The 18,326-nt window shown below is 34.0% G+C and overlaps 1 protein-coding gene across 1 annotated transcript in view; it reads right to left on the reverse strand.

Moving 5' to 3' along the window:
• The window catches only part of CCDC178 (coiled-coil domain containing 178), a 427,305-nt gene extending 409,183 nt beyond the window's left edge, over nucleotides 1-18,122 (reverse strand). The window contains exons 1-3 of the mRNA XM_053571342.1: nucleotides 18,119-18,122; nucleotides 17,313-17,402; nucleotides 9,574-9,713 (exon numbers count right to left, since the gene is read on the reverse strand). Of these exons, the coding sequence (XP_053427317.1) occupies nucleotides 9,574-9,713; nucleotides 17,313-17,402; nucleotides 18,119-18,122 (234 nt within the window). The remainder of the gene's footprint in view (nucleotides 1-9,573; nucleotides 9,714-17,312; nucleotides 17,403-18,118) is intronic.
• Nucleotides 18,123-18,326: the final 204 nt, after the last annotated feature.

Here is an 18,326-nt window from a genome sequence, read left to right on the forward strand (position 1 = left end):
ACCAGATTTTAGTCTGTACTACAAAGCCATAGTGCTCAAGACAGCATGGTACTGGCACAAAAACAGAGACATAGACACTTGGAATCTAATTGAAAACCAAGAAATGAAACTAACATCTTACAACCACCTAATCTTCGATAAACCAAACAAGAACATACCTTGGGGGAAAGACTCCCTATTCAATAAATGGTGTTGGGAGAACTGGATGTCTACATGTAAAAGACTGAAACTGGACCCACACCTTTCCCCACTCACAAAAATTGATTCAAGATGGATAAAGGACTTAAATTTAAGGCATAAAACAATAAAAATCCTCCAAGAAAGCATAGGAAAAACACTGGAAGATATTGGCCTGGGGAAAGACTTCATGAAGATGACTGCCATGGCAATTGTGACAACAACAAAAATAAACAAATGGGACTTCATTAAACTGAAAAGCTTCTGTACAGCTAAGGAGACAATAACCAAAGCAAAGAAACAACCTACACAATGGGAAAGGATATTTGCATATTTTCAATCAGACAAAAGCTTGATAACTAGGATCTATAGAGAACTCAAATTAATCCACTTGAAAAAAGCCAACAATCCCATATATCAATGGGCAAGAGACATGAATAGAACTTTCTCTAAAGATAACAGACAAATGGCTAACAAACACGTGAAAAAATATTCATCATCTCTATATATTAGAGAAATGCAAATCAAAACAACCCTGAGATATCATCTAACCCCGGTGAGAATGGCCCACATCACAGAATCTCAAAACTGCAGATGCTGGCGTGGATGTGGAGAGAAGGGAACACTTTTACACTGCTGGTGGGACTGCAAACTAGTACAACCTTTCTGGAAGGAAGTATGGAGAAATCTCAAAGCACTCAAGCTAGACCTCCCATTTGATCCTGCAATCCCATTACTGGGCATCTACCCAGAAGGAAAAAAATCCTTTTATCATAAGGACACTTGTACTAGACTGTTTATTGCAGCTCAATTTATAATCGCCAAAATGTGGAAACAGCCTAAATGCCCACCAACCCAGGAATGGATTAAGAAGCTGTGGTATATGTATATCATGGAATACTATTCAGCCATTAAAAAAAATGGAGACTTTACATCCTTCGTATTAACTTGGGTGGATGTGGAAGACATTATTCTTAGTAAAGCATCACAAGAATGGAGAAGGATGAATCCTATGTACTCAATTTTGATATGAGGACAATTAATGACAATTAAGGTTATGGGGGTGGAAGCAGAAAGAGGGTCGGAGGGAGGGGGGCGGGGTCTTGGTGTGTGTCACACTTTATGGGGGCAAGACATGATTGCAAGAGGGACTTTACCTAACAATTGCAATCAGTGTAACCTGGCTTATTGTACCCTCAATGAATCCCCAACAATAAAAAAAAAAAAAAATTCAAAATATACTAAAATAAGTTATAAATTCAGTAAGTTATTATTTTGTTACAACAGCATAAGGGAAAAAAAGTCTATACATATGAGAATTTAGTTTAATATAAAATTTCTATTTCAAACAAATGGAAAAGGATAAAATTAAATGAATATTTCGGCAATTTGAATAATTATTTGGAAAAGACAGTGTTCTATCTGCTTCATCCCATAAACACACTTCCGATAGTTTAAAGAGCTAAATAAAAATATTTTTAAAATTAGAAATAAAAAATACTTTAATAACCTTAGGAAGAAACTTAATAATATAAAGAAGAAACTTTCAAACAATATAATAATCCCAGAATTTATAATACAAGTTATTTGGCTACATTCAAATTTCTATGTGAAAAAAATTATAAATAAGTTAAATGTTCAGACAGCAAAGGTAATTGCAATAATATAGAAAATGAGGTTACTATGAATGTTTTCATAAATACATAAAAAATAAGAGAAAAAATTTAAAAATATCTAAACAGCAATTACTATAAAATTAAATACAAATGGGAGAAAACAGGAGAAAAGACATCATACATTTTAATTATCTATATATACATACTATTTATCCATATCTATATATTAAATAAACATGTTACAGAACCAATAATTTGACATTATTATACTCATCTATTTGCTTATACTCCCTATTCCCTCCTATTCAATCCTTTCTTCAAAACAGGTTTTGTTGTTTGCTATGCTACTGGAATTTTCTTGTGCCATAGTATATAATACATTCAGTGGAATCCAAACTACTGCGAAAGATAGTAAGTTCTTCTACATAATAAAAAAAACTGACGATTGCAATCCTTCTTAAAATCCCAATAGTTTTTTTTCTCATATAATGTGACATGCTTATTCTGAAATGTGCATGGAAAAATAAGACACAAGCAATATTCAAAGAACTCCAAAAGAGAAAACATATCCCAGATATCAAAACATATTATGAAACATATAAATTTGTGAAATTAGGTATTGAAATTCAGAGGTAAAATTGATCAGTGGGATGAAGAAGCCAGAAACAGATAAAATCATATATAAAAATTGATATATGACGGATAGTATAGATGATTCTAGGAAATCATTGGATTGACAATGAAACTTTTCTTACTATAAAAAATAAAATTAGCTATGTATTCAATTCTTACACACAAAAGAAATTAGTTTGCCATTGATAAACAAATTTCAAATAAAAAAATTTTAAAGATGTAAGGGAAAAATTTTATATGACTCTGTAGTATGAAAAGATTTATCAAACAAGACACAAGACCCTCAAAGTAGGAGTTGAATGATAAATTTAACTACATTAAAATTAAGAGCTTCTGTACGAATTCCAACACATATAATTTACTAAATTTAACAACTCGTTCCAAGTTAATAAGAAAATACAAGTAAATCTGAGAGAAAATGAGCAAAAGATAAACAGGCATTTTGCAGATAAGAAAATGAGCATTCAGTGAGAAAATTAATAGATTCTAAACTATTGAATTTGCGGGGATATGTTATCTCTTGGTTTTAGAGACTGGCAAATCACAGTCCTGCATAATTCAGAGACCTACATCAGGCTGATTTAAATGACAGTTCTAAGAAGCCATTTGAAGCTGAAGTGTCACAAGAGAGTCAGTAGGAAACTGGTTAAGAGGCACTTCAATGAATTATGACATAATTATCCCTAAATTTTAAAGTCCTCAACAAGTGAGGAGTACTTAATTGATATTCTCAGTTTGATCCCTTTTTATAGTGCAATAGTAGATGATAGTAGATCAGGTTCTCAACCTGCGGGTGGCGACCTCTTTGTTCCATTTGTAACAACGCAGCAATTAGGAAGGTTAAGAACCACTGTAGTAGATGATTCACTTTATAACCTTAAATACACATTACCCCAAATTTTTGAAGTAGTGTACAATTTATTATGGAGAAACATGTTGGGGTAATACATATACAAAATATTACCCTAGTCAAATTGTATAAAAACATCAACACTGTACCCCATATATGCATAAATGTATTCATGAACTATGTGTGTATGACTTAATAATAAAAAATAAAAGAAGTGAGGAAGAAGTAAGAAAAAATTGTATGGGGAAATAGTATTTCAGGTACCTAATGTTTAAAAACTATTTATTTATGTTGAAATGATCAACAATACCAGAGAAAATTTTAAAGCATGACTCAGTTCATAACTGCCTATCTGAAATATGTGGACAAGTTTTAGCTATCTCTCAAGTCACTTTAAATTGTTATCTTTAAAGTTCATTTATTGTCATAAATATCTGTGGTATTTAAGAGCTTAGATTTAAATATCTAATGTGATCAACTGTACCCAGCTAACTCCAAAATCTCCTGCAATTCTTACTCCTCTCTTTTTCAGAAAGCAAAGAGTGGCAAAGGTGAAGAGAGTCTCAAATCAAAAAATTGGATATAGTTTTAAAAAATTGTCACACTAAGGGGGAAATGAAATACTTTATTTACTGATAGCTCTAAACCATATTACCCACAAATTCCTGCTTGATCCATACAGCTAACATTTTTATTGAATCAACTTTTTAACTATATATTTCTATCGGAAATTGTTACCAAATATTTTAATTATTTAAATTGTATTTTTGATTATGAAAATATATTCATAAATCCATTTGTTTTTCATCCTAAAAGTAAGAAAAACTATAACTTTATGTGAGAAATCTCCTTTTGTATCCTGAAATATGTAAATATGGGGCTTTAATACTAAATAGTATGCCTATACCCATAACAGTGAAATTACAGAGGGCAGGAAAGAATTGTGAGAAATTCCAAAGATAGAGTTGTCACAACCTTATCATTAGTGACTCTGTTGAGTGGAAGAGAGTTCCACCTCAGAGATGCTTTGGACGTCCCCAGCATTTGTGATTGGGCTCAAGGTGGTGTTCCTCAACTGAGGAAGGCAAGAAAATTAGATGATTCAATGCTAGGTTCAGAGTTATAAACATATGTGAACTGGCATAAGCAAGAGACAAGTTTTCCCATCAAAATTTTAAGCATTTTAACACTATTATTTTTGGTCTTCATAGCTGATACATTCCCAGAAATAGATGTTGTAGCACAGTGAGAATAGCGTGTGCTTAGCGCTTTGATGACACCTGGTATGAATGCAGGCTCTGCCGCTGACTACATGATCTGAAGATAGCAGCCTCTGAAACTATTTTTCTCATATGTAACTGGGGATAATAGCAGTTTCTACCTCATAAAGTTTTGATAAGGATTCAATAAAATCATGCCTATGAACTGTTTAATACAGCCTATATATAGAGAGAGCTTTAGATAAATATTAGCTTTATTATCATTGTTATTGATGAAAATGTTATTATTTTTGTTCAACATATTCTTAATAGTTAAAACAATGATTTCCAAGTACTTTCTTTTTATGTAATTCGTTTAAGTCCCGGTAGCATCCTAATGATTTGTATCGATTATGTCAAGAGGAAATTTTCAATTCAGTGGAGCTCATTCCAAATTAAACAAGGACATCTGTAGCCTAGGCAGTCTAAGAGAATGCAATGGAGGAAAAAATAAAATTGTTTATTTGTCTGGGAAGTTATCCAAAATATTTTCATTATTTTGCACTGTTTTCAGATTCTTTGCAGGAACAAAATACAGAGAAAACTTTCATAGTAACTCTGAGAAGTTCTTCAAAGTTTCAAATTGCAATTCAGCTGCTAAAAATGAATAGACAAGTTCTGGCTGGTGCATTGCTGTGACGCATGGGCTGTGCAATGTTAATTCTGACTGTGCTGCAAATCACTGTGCACAAGGGAATCATAACAGTTGATCCAGAGAAAATTAACCTTTCACTCATACTCAAAGTAGATGTCAGCCTTATAATTACTTATAGAATTTTATCTAATAAAGACCAATACTGCCCTGCTTAAAAACAAAGAAGCAACATCTCCAAAAGAAACCCCACACCCATGAGCAGTCGCTACCAGCCCTAGAAAACCTCAAATCCTCCATCTCTTGCCTATTTGCCTATTTTACACGTTAATCATAAGGGGGATCATATAATATTTGGTCATGTGTGATTATGATAATGGTTACATTTCTCCATAAATATACAATTGGTTTACTTAACAGATGAACTTTATGGTATATGAATTAATCTCAATAAGGCTGCTAAAATATAAAAACCAAGATGTTTGTAGAGAAACACACACAATTTAGACAAAAGAGAAACTGTTGCTAATTTAAAAAAAGAGAAAAAAATAGCTGGCCTAGAAAGAGTTATCGCGCTCCCTCTGTCCTTGACACAACCCCAGTTCCACCATAAATATACTCTTCACAGTCCCAAAGAAAAATTTCAGCTGTAATAGGTGAAGTGTGTGGAGTGAGCAAAGTCAAAGTCAAGATAATTCTTTCAGCTACGTTTTCAGACTTGAAGGCTTCAGCAGGACAGGTTTAATACACCTGCACATGGGCAAACTCCCTCTTCTCTTTTGCTGGCTTCTGGACCCTCATGGACCAGCCAGTCCTTAGAGTTATAAAGCATGAGATTTGTGAAATTTAGAGAGATAATTAAGCTAGTCATCTGCTTTGACCACTAACCTTAAAATCCAAAAGAATTCAAATAACCTAAAACTCAAAATAAGAATTTTTTTTGTGTGTGTGCAACTCATCATGGAGATAGATTACAACGAAATTTGGAGCGAAGGCTCGAGCTGGGAATACCCAGGTATGTGTTCTACTGCCTTGCTTTGCCTTCTGCACACATACTACACCTGAGAACAGATAAAGGGATATCCTGTTGTTTCCTGAGTAATATAACAGACAGGCATAAACCAGGACCTGAGATTGTAGGTGATGAATATATACATATATGTGCGCACACACACATCAACACAAATAGAAAATCTTTCACTTCCTCTAATCAGTTGACAACTTTTATTGAGCAAAATGTTGTTAAGGGGCAAAAATGTTGAGAAGAAGTCTCCCTTTCTGCATTTCACTCAGGCATGGTGAAATTCAATTAAAAAATATGGGACGTATGTTCACCAAAATTTAGTGGTTTTTTTGCGAGATAACTATTCATTTTAAACATTTCTTACATAAGTAACTTGCCTTATGTAAAACTATGATTTATATATGACTTAACTAATTCTGAATTATCATCAATAGGAAAATATCATAAAAAATCTTCCCATAAATATCTTTATGTGTTTACATATTTGGAAATAATAGATCCTGCTAGTTTTTGTTATCAAAAAGATCATATCTTTTAAGTATTTCTTTCTAGTTATGTTTGCTTAATTTTCCTTAATTTTGAGGAAATTTAAGTTCCTCTATCAGTATAATTTTGTCTAACTAAACTACCCAAAGTTCATTTTTCCAAGTGATAAACAGAAATTTGTTTTTTTCATTGTGGTAGCATATTAGTCAGAAAAATATTTTTTTATATTTCATAAAAATAACTGGTTATCAATTCACTTTTAAAATGTTCATTCGAATAATATATAGCTAACTAAATATCTAATGAATAGTTGTGGTGGCCTAAGTGTAAAATATAGTATAAGAAATATAAGCAAAAATTATCTATTAACCAATTTACCAAAATTTTTTTAAATTTGGAAAACAGAAAATATACAAAATAACCTTGGATGTTTAAAAATTGTCATTGCATTTATTTCATAAGCCTCCTTTCAGATAAAATGTATGTATATATATTATATATGTATATCATATTTATTTACTTGTAGCACATTATTATCATTATTGCAGTTTTTGTGTAGCAGTGAACTTATCTAACATTTTTATTTTGTATTTCTTATAAAAATGCCAAATAACACTCTACCAGGAAAATTAAGATCTCTACTCTTTACGGATATAAAATAGAGGCTGAATGGGCTTTGAAATCAGGTGGAACTAAGTTCAAGTCTACAGACTGTCCCGAAAGTCATCATACTTACATATATACATAGGATAAATAGGAAATTGTAGCTATATATAACCTTAGTTACAAAATACTCATAATAAAATTTTATAAAATATTTCTGTGTTGATAAATATTAAAAATATAAAACATAATGTACTATTTGTTTATTTTCTTTTGTACCTTTGGGACATCCTGTAATGGTCACTGCCTCTGTAATGATATGTAAATTATTTGACTTATCTAACTCCTAGAATTCTTACCTATAAAGTAATAAAGAATACACATACTTAATAAAGAAATAGATACTTATTAAATGCTAAGAAAACAGAATAGCTCTCACAATATTGGATGGACAGGTGCCTCGGACATATCTAGACAAGGAAGTTTCTGCTTCAGGTCTTGATTTTTTTTTTTTTTTGTCATTCTACAGATGTTAATTGAGTGCCTACTGGATATTTGGCACTGAACTAGGTACCAGAAGACAGCACTAAACACGGCTGCCTGTGTGCTTTCCTTCTGAGAGCATTTCCATTTTTTCAGTTGGCTTACACTATATTTACATAAGAAAGATTCTCTTTTCAGTTTTCCTGAAGATAAACAGTAAAATATCTTGGCTTATTTTGCTAGTTATTTTATGTAAAAAAATCTTTTAGCTGGCCTATTATTCCTCTGGTTTGGCTGTTTGTCAACTATCCAAAGCCCCAAATGGGGAGCAGGGAAAGAACATGAGCTTTGATAACAGACAGCCTGTTTGAATTCCAGTTCTGCCTTGAGAGCTCAAACAAGCTGCTGAATTGTTTTAACTTACTATTTTCCTGGCTTTCGATTATGTATAGCAATAGCCACTCGACAGCACTTCCGTGAGGCCCCAGAGAAATGACATGGTGTCTGACTTACATTAGGTTTTTAACAAATCTTATCTGAAATAACTATTTACTAAAATACCCATGAATCTATTCTCATCATTTAACAACATGGATAATTGTTAATTAAAACACCTATGGGGTGTAAAGCATAGCATATCAATAAATATACATTCTCTTTTTGACATTTCCTCAACATATTCTTAGAGACTCAGGACACCCTCAGCCCCATCCCTGCAAATCACTCTCTGAAGGAGTATTCTGATCAGGAGAAACTCAGAAGCAACAGAGATCACGTAATATTGATAGAGAATGATACAAACAGCATTATAGAAATAACAATGATAAATATATATTGAAAAACATATCATACCCTGGCACTTGTTCTAACACAATGTCATTATCTCTCTAGTCTCATACAAGGTCACAGAACATGTGACCGCCCACTCAGTGGTGGAGAACCTGCAGCCTCAAGGCCAAGTGCAGCCCTCCGGATGCCCAAGTGCATCTTCTCAATGGAATCCAAAACTCACAGGACAAATCCGTTAACACCTCTACTCCAATACCTCTCTAAGGAGATGACATCCTCGACTGAGAATTGTGAGTGACCATCCGAATGTTCTCCGAGCCAGAGGCATTAGCAGTGGTTAAGGAAAAGAAGTAGTACAGGTCTCTGGCAGACTTAACCCTGTGTCTGGGCAGTCACAGTCCTCACTAGTCACTCAGAAACGTCATCCCGATAAAGGTTATGAAAAGACAATTACTGGTTTGTATGTGTGTGTGATTTTTTTTTTGGCATTCCTAAATAATCCTTTGAAAATAATTGAAAGTGACAGTGACTTCAAGATTGAACTCCCTGCAGGATAAAAAAGGAAAACTTCAACAGGTTAAAAAGACAGAGAATCATTACATTCTCTTTCAACAGACCTATTACATGTTTCTTTAGAAAGAGAGAGCTCATTAAAAAGGGCTCACTGTCCCTTTATACACCAACTTACTCATTTAATCCTCTAATCAGTTTAGTATCCCCCCAAAGGACATAAACACTATTTAATTTACTAGTCAAGTTGGCTTATGAAAATTAGTACTCAGCATGATTATCTCTGGGTAAAGACCAAACAGATAGGGGAGTGAGGGACTCTATTTAATAGTGTCATTTTACCCTTCTATATTGAAGCTATTGAAAACATGTAAAGTATCTTGGCTTATTTTTACTATTTAGACTAGTAAATTAGGCAACTGGGCAAAAACTGTAAAAAGTATTTCAATTATCATTTTAAAAATAAAAATATTTTCTTGGGTTTTTAAAATAACAGACCCTAACGCTCTATAGATTTTGTAGAAATGTCAGCATTTAAAGAAGTTTCTTACCCTTTTCAAGTGCTCCTGTATTTTAGACTCCATATCTTCAATGTGTGAAATAATTTTGTTGACACATGGTGCTGGGATGTTTACAACAGCACAGCTATGACGTCGAGATGGGTAGCCAAAATAAATACCGTTATTCACCTCTAAAGAAAGACAGAGGAAGTTAGTAGTTATATACAGAGTAGTATACTTTGATGTTCAAGGTATGCAAAAAATATTCTTCATTCTTAGGGTTAATACTCTTGAAAATTTCTTTAATAAGGAGATTCATGAATATTTCAGAAAAATATAGAGCAAATCTTCAAAAAATCTAAAAGCTAAAATAAAATAATCACTTGTGACTTAACACTGTAACATATAAAAATGAATCTAAGAAGCCATAATATCTCAAGCAAAGTTAAAAACATAAGGAGTTGCATAGCATCATAAACTAAACATTAAAAACAATAAAAAGAAAAGAGAAAGGTAATCCATTTGTTTCTAAATACATCCTAAACCCTTTAAAAATAATTGTGAAATATATTTTAAATACTCCCTTCAAACAGATCCCACATCTTCAAATGTACATAATATGTAATTACTCATGCCTTGAAGTCTTCCTTAAATTCCCCATGAGTTTCTCTTGCTGAAAAAAATAAAAGCAGGTCTCCTTCATCCTCCTAATAACCTAATTTTCTACCTTTCATTTCTGAAAATTGGAGTCTCATGCGAAGAGTGATTGATGTTCTCACTATAGCATTCAAGCTGTACTCATCATAAAATCCACTCAGCCCGATGTGCCTCAGTGATTCTAATGCTGCATGTCCCAAACCAACTGAAGGTTGCAGGAGCACAGCCAAGTTGTCCATGAAACTCTCCCAAAGTGCTTACTCGCAGTCCTTTGACTCTAAGGACTCTGCTGGGCGAGATTACAGCTGCAATCACTGACCGTAAACGGCAGACACAAAGTCCGCTCAGTGTCTCAATGACAGCAGTGTGGTGCCCTCATTTCAGTTGACTTTGGGGGAACAGAGAAGTAATGCTGTTGTTTATGTTACAATGCCAACCCATAAAGATGGTAGATGTTTTCAACATCTTCATTTAAACCATAGTCTTTTAAATGTCTTTTAAGGGGAGCCTTGTAATTATCTTCCTCTAAAAACACAATCTTTGTGAAATGGCATCTTTCATTCTATCCCATCTACTTGAGTATATGTACAGATGTATGTGTGCAGATGTATATATCCTTAAATATACATGCATATCACTCACATTTTTATGCCTAACACTAACATAGTTTTGAGCACTGACAATATGTGCCAGATAGAGAGCTAAGCACTCTTGAGGTTTTCATGCCATATTTTATATAGTCCTCACAGCAATCTTAGGAAATGGGGTTATTATTTTAATTTTATAGATGAGGAAAACGAAACTTAAAAAGTTACATAACTTGTCCAAGTTCACAAAACTGGCAGGTAGGAGAGTGGGACATGAACTACATCTCTCTGGTTATGATGCTTTCATATTTTAAAAGTATGACAACATAAAGAGAAACAGTCCTAAAAATATTTCCTGGGACATCTCCAATGTATCATGTATCACTTGCTTTTGAATTCTGAATGCTCCTTTGTGGTATCAGTGTGGATATTCTAAAGTGTCTTAGTTACTTGGTGTAACTATTTTGTGTCATGTCCATTTTCCTCTTTAGTTCAGACATTGATAACGCGTTTTCATCTCTGTAATAGATGAAAGCCCATAGAACAAGCAGGTGAAAATCTTGTTCTGACCTGACGTCCTGTCCAAGAATCCTGATAAGGGCATGTGAGCCTTCTTTCTAGACATTAGACTTTGATACACATTTAACAAGCAGGCAGTTGCTATAATGGTCAAAACATTGCTTTGCTTCATTACATGAAGCAAGGATAGTAATGAGTCATTTTACATTTTCATGACTGTGCCACTCACCTTATTTTGTGAATACTAATTAACTTCCATGACACTTCCGTGGTTTAGGATTAAGGTTTTACATATGGTAAAGTAGGGGAAATGAAATGCTATGAGATTAAATTTGCACTAAAATATGTTAAGGACATGATATCATAAGTAGCACAAGATAGAACCAGAATTCAGGAGTTCTTATTAATTGTTTTTATCCCAGTGCAAGTGTGGTGTGACTGAAAACTTTTCATTTTTAAAAATTTTACCCAGCATAAGGAGACAGCATTATATGATCTCAAGGTCTTTGACTTGGGTATTCATATGGATTCATTTTTTTTGACATGACTGATAACTGTGCATCTTTAGTTGAAATTGTTCAGTCTCTAGATCTCTGATTTTTCACTCAATAAATTGTGTCAGTAGAATATTATATAAGCTATATTTCACCTAAAATTATAAGATACAGTGAATTAATGGTTGTAGCCAAACGTAATTGACAGAGCTCCTTCTTATGAAGCCTGTGCACAAATAGCCAAGGTGAGTATTTAAAGAATTAAGCTCAGACAGGACTCTCACCCTTTCTAAACATGCCACAAGCTCCACCTTCCTTGCTCAGAATTACTGCATGAAAGACAAGATCCTCCTGGATCTAAGGCAGAGCTGAAGTTTGCTGAGACTCTGCAAACATGAAACTTCCATTTGTGGAAAAATATGGACTGGCTGATTGTGTGGGCAAATAAAACAGAAATTCCATGTTTATAAACTGTCAACTCGTCCCTGCTCAATTTTTATCCTTGCAAGGTTTAATCACCCAACCTCAAAGATTCTGTCTGCCTTTAAATATGTGCTTCCTTCATATATTTATCCCCAATTATTCTAACATCCCTTTACCTCAACTCAGCACTTTTAGGAAAAACTTAGCTTTTCACATTATTTTCTTTAACATCTTTGTTTTCCTTCCAAAATGTAGAATAAGTTAGTTCTCTTGAGGTTACAAATCATTTCTCCTCCATGCAAAGGTTCTGTTGTGATGAACAGAAAGTATCTTTAATATTTTATGAAAAAAAAGCTCACCTATAGTTTTTGTTACACATGGAGGAAAATAATACCTTTTACTGACACTAGAATTACCGTATTTTCAGTGGACCATACGCCGCTGGAGACACAGCACTGACTAGGCAGACCGGCACGCACGCGCTCTCAGAGCAATGTCCCCGCCCAGTGTTCCCTTACTGTCATCCCCTCAGTCTCTTCAAAATCCGTCACTTCCCTTGATTAATCACAGGTCTTTCAATCTGTTATTGGAAGTGACCAGCTATTATTCTCTATTGAATTTGCTTTGACTAGCAGTATTTTTTTTAAAATGAATGGTTTATACATGCAGTCACAATATTCTCATGTCCTGATCCCCACCTCAGATTACAATTTCTATGAAAACATTAAGATCCACCTCAGTGGCTCTTTCCCTGTGAGGAATTCTTGAATCTTTTAGGTATACCTACAGCACTTTCAATTTCTTTTTCTTAAATCTGATCACATTTCATTCTGCTGCTATCACATTTATCTGTTTCCCTATCTAACTTCGTGAAGTTTTACTTTCTTTACAGAGAGCAACTATATTTAGTACCTTAAAATAACTGTTGAATAAATGAATGATAGGTAAATTCCTCTTTATTTTCTTCCCTGCTGCAATCGGGCTCCTATTCCCTTTACTTCCTGGAAATGTCGTTCTTTCATCCTAATAAGCAGAATTTCCACTGCCTTCCATGAAGGAGTAACTTATACAGAATTAGCTCTCCAGATATAAACAACTTGAAATCTGTACAAAAAATTATGAGACTCTGTTTTTAGACATTGGAAAAAGGCAGTGCAAGGCTTTGATTCCTGAGAAAAGAGAAATTTATGAGATTGAGACCCCCAATCACCAAGCTCGCTGCCAAGAAACAAATTCCCAACAATGATAACGAGATTCTGGAAGAGAGAAGGGTGTAGCTGTCCAGCTGAGTGAGGAATAAATATTAGTTTCATAGCAGTGGAAGCATCTGCAAGAGGGTGAGGCGGGGACCTGAAGAAGACAGAGCAATGCAGAGAGGGGCCCAGAAATCCAGGTGGAAGCATCCCTCATAAACATTTGTGTCCAGACTGTGCGGAGAAAACTGATAATTTACTGTTTAGAAATTTTAAGACTTGGACTCTCCACAAAAGACTAATAAGTATGTGAAATGATGCTCAACCTTATTAGTCATCAGCTACTAGTTATCAGGAAAATGTAAATTTAATTAACAGTTCACCAACATTTCATATTTTTTATAATGCCTAAAATTGAAGAGGCTGGTGGAAATGCAAAACGGGGCAAACATGTGGGAAGATGGTTTGGCAGTTTCTTATTAGAAAAGTTAAACATAAACTTACTGTTTGACTTCACATTCCACTTTATGCGTTTACTCAAAATAAATAAAAATATCCCTGGGACATCTATGTGAATGTTCACAGTAGCTTTATTCATAATTGTCCAAGATTGGGAAATTCCAAATTCCCATGAAAGTCTAACCAAGCAAATTGAGCAATAGTCATAAAGGTGAATACTCCTGAGTAATAAAAATAAACTACTGATAGGTACAACCACACGGCAGAATTTCACAGATGTTTTCCTGAGTCATTGAAATGAAAGTGAGCGCAAAAGAGCACAAATGGAAGAATTCCAGTTGTTTGAATTTTGAATAATTCATTGGCAAAAATAAAATCATACTGGGGTTTGGTGATGTGATATTAACCACAAAGGGGCTTTGAATGAACTTTCTGGAAAGGTGGAATTTCTGTCTCCTGTTTGAGGTAATGATGAAATGGATGTGTAGCGTATATTTGTCAAAAGTCATTGACCTATATACTTAAAAAGAGTGAATTTTATTACATTTAAATTTTACCTTGATAAGTTTGTTTTATAAAAAGACCACTAACCATACTCTAGTAAATTCTCCTTCTCTTATCTCCTTATACTACAACTTTTCCTTGAAATGTTTTCCTTCTTTCATAGCTTTCTCTAACTGCTTCTTCACCTTTTCCTCCTCATGACTCTTTAAACATAACTATTTGGTAAAAAATAATATTTTCCTCTAAACTCTGTCCTTGGATCACCTCCTTTAAGTGCTTAAGTCCCAACTAAACCGTTTGACGTAACTTTACCTTGAGCCCCTCGCCAACTGTACGAATTTCCCAAATCTGTGCTTCTTGGAGACCCGCCCTAGCAGGGAAAGGAGGACTGTCCATGCAGAGTCCCATGCCACAGGGGAGAAGGATGGCCCCTAAGAGCAGACTGTGCCCACTGAGAAGCTAAGACATGACAAATAGCAATACAAAGATGTTCACGTCGTTAAACTAAAAGGCCAAAGCAGGAAGGCTACAGAGTGATCAGACGTACAGCTGGAAAAGATGAGAGACATACAGTGGGGACTCCAAGATGCAAACAATCTGATCTATTACAGGGTGTGGAAGTGGGGACTGAGCAGAGTTGATCCCCAGAAAGGATGTGACAAATAAAGGAATGATAAGGGAATAATGGCATTTCAAGACCAAACTTCCTTCTGCTCCCGATCCATTTGATTTAAATAAACATTTGGATTTTATCAAGGTCAGGAAGCCAGAGGTAGTCCTGAAGGGCCCAACTTCATTTTCAGTATCTGTAAATCTCATCTCATTGTCACTTAACTTCCTTTTCTCTCTTATGTCTCTGTTTCCTATTATCAAACATTAAACTGCCTTTGAATCTGCCACTTTTTCTTTCAATTCCTCATGTCTTTTTATAGGTACAAGTCAGTCACCAAATCTTAACAATTCCTTTGTAGTATTTCCCTAATCTCACAATCCCCTTGCTATATTTCTTTAATCCCTTTATATCCATTGATTCTTTATAGATCAAGTCCTTTTTAACGTAAGCCTGAACACAATAATGAAAAGATCAGTTTTTATATTTCTTCCTGTAGCCAAAAAATTTTGCATACATGCTCAGACTTTGCAAGTAAAGGACTTGGTCATGTAACATTCCTACTGAAACATACATAGGACCATTTAGACAAGGAAATAAAATTCACACTCTTGAACCAGAAATTCAAAATGCTTCTTCACTGCACTTCAAACATTTCTAGCTTCCTCTTAACCATCATGTTTCAGAATCTTACTTATGTTTAGACAAAGTAATCTATCATTTCTATAGTTTGTTATTTTCTGTTAACACATTCTGTTAGGTTTGCTTAAATTCAATTATCATTTTTCTTTCCATATACAAATACATTCTCTAAGATTCAATTCAAATCTCTCCTCATCCATTAACATATTTCTTAATGCTTGGAGGCCATGTAAATTGCCTTACCAAGGTATTGAAGGTACTTCATGGCCACGGTATTCATTTGGCATCTACTTTCTTGTGTCATTTCTGCTGTCATGCTCTATAACTGCTCTATAACTGTTCTTTTCCATTGTATTATATAAATTATTGTATGTATTTATATTTTACTTGGCTTACAAGATCACACACTTCTTATTAGGATTATTTCTTAAATATCTACATAGCCTAAGACCACATGGATATTTCAGGTTCTTGAATGAAATACTTCATAATTCATTTCACACTTGAAAAATATACTCATCACAATGGCCTGTAACTATCTATAGTTGATAAACTCAAAGCCAAAATCTTAACATTTTCCATAAAATTTCTATTGGACAGAAACAGATGAAAAAATCATAATGATAATTTATTACAATTTGAACCTGCAAAACTGAAAATCCCCAGAGTAGAAATTTCCCAAAATCAAGATTAAAATATTATTTTTTTCTGTAGAGACAGAGTCTCACTTTATGGCCCACAGTAGAGTGCCATGGCATCACACAGCTCACAGCAACCTCCAACTCCTGGGCTTAAGCGATTCTCTTGCCTCAGCCTCCTGAGTAGCTGGGACTATAGGCGCCCGCCACAACGCCCAGCTATTTTTTGGTTGCAGTTCAGCCGGGGCTGGGTTTGAACCCGCCACCCTCGGTATATGGGGCCGGCACCTTACCAACTGAGCCACAGGCGCTGCCCGATTAAAATATTTTTTTATAAATATAAAGAATTCTCTACCAGAATGACCTCAGAAGAAATAACCATGAACCCCCATAGATAAATGTATAAATGTACATTTTCTCATCTTTTCCACCTCTTTTCACAATGTTAGAAACACCTTCAGAGATAATGTTCATAGATTGTCACTGTGTAATTTTTAATTCTGAATTTCACACTCCAAAACATTAGTTCTTTTTTTTTTCTTCTAAGAAACCTATCCCCAATGAACTGAAAAGCTATTATCTAGCACCTACTAGTCCTGGGTTGAGTGATTATACATATGTATATATATGTAAATTAAAAAAAATTAATGTATATACACAGACCTATATATACACTTTAAAATCCATACATTTCTGAAGTTGTATAATATAGAGGGTGCCAAATAATGTATGCAGCACATTTTTAAAAAGGAAAAACTGTAATAAAATTGTAATGCTCAATATGTGCTGTCAAAAGATGAACACAAGTCATGTTGAGCACCTCTTGTAATTGCAGAAGTCAAACATAACTTGAGTCTTACAAATTTAATACAGTTTTTTTTCCTTTCTTATAATGCATAGACACTTTCCGGCACTCCCTGTGTATTAGTGATATCATTACAATGTTAACTCTTAATATGTACAATTTATTTTCTAATAAAAATAGATTACTGACATCACAGAGTAATAAATGAACATAAATAGCACTTACGTCATTTACTGTCTAACTCACATTCAGCCCTTACCTTCAGTATTTGTCATTTCACTTTCCTGAACCACTTCAATGGTTTCCTTTGGGGCACTGAAGAGAAACAACCCATGTGAGGCAGCATTTTCTTTTAAAAAGAAAAAAAAAAGTCTGAGCAGCTAATATAAATTTTTTAAGTAAGCATTACAACATATAAAACTGAACATTCTCCTTAAAAAAGTAACTACATAGCAAAATAAAATTATTAATCAAATCTCATAGTAGAATATCTTTAGATGTTTTCTCTGTGCTCTTGAAAGGACTAAACTCTAACAAAAAGGCATTCAAAGTAGCAGGAAGCTATGAAAATCAAAGGGATGAATCATTACGTGCTGATATAGAATTCAGTCCAAGATACACTAAGTGAAAACTAGCAAGCCAGACATTTGTATGTGAGCTTTTTAATCACTTTTTACAGAGGAGATATATGTATGTAGAGGTTAAAAGACAGATATTTATGGATATTAAATATCTGTTAATTTTTACAAAGGAGATATATGTACGTAGAAGTTAAAAGACAGATATTTACGTATTAAAATTTCTAGATTAAGAAACTGTTAGAATGGATTATTTTTAGGAGGAAATGTACAGGTAGAGGGGTAATTTTTTACTTTATTTTATAGTCTCTGAAGTGTTTCAAACTTCTCAAGCGTAAGAGTCCATTGTTATTTGTTTGACAGAGTCTTATAAGGTTACATACATCTACTCTACGAGGCAGGAACTGCACTCTTAAGTTTTTACTCAAGAGAAATGAAAGTGTAAATCCTAAAAAATACCACCTCAGAAGATTTATGCTATCTTTACTCATAGTAGTGAGAGCTAGAAACAACCCAAATGCCCATCACTAGAAAATTAGGTTGTAAACAACACTCTGTAGTCATGAAATAATATATTCCTGACCAGTAAAAAGAAGGAGCTGCTAATACTTGAAATAGTGCTGAGTCTCAAAAATACGTCAAGCAAAGAAAGCCAGGTAAAATATAGTGGATAGGGTATAATTACATGACTAGGG

The sequence above is a fragment of the Nycticebus coucang genome, chromosome 19, assembly GCF_027406575.1.
Source record: "Nycticebus coucang isolate mNycCou1 chromosome 19, mNycCou1.pri, whole genome shotgun sequence".
Lineage (NCBI taxonomy): Eukaryota > Metazoa > Chordata > Mammalia > Primates > Lorisidae > Nycticebus > Nycticebus coucang.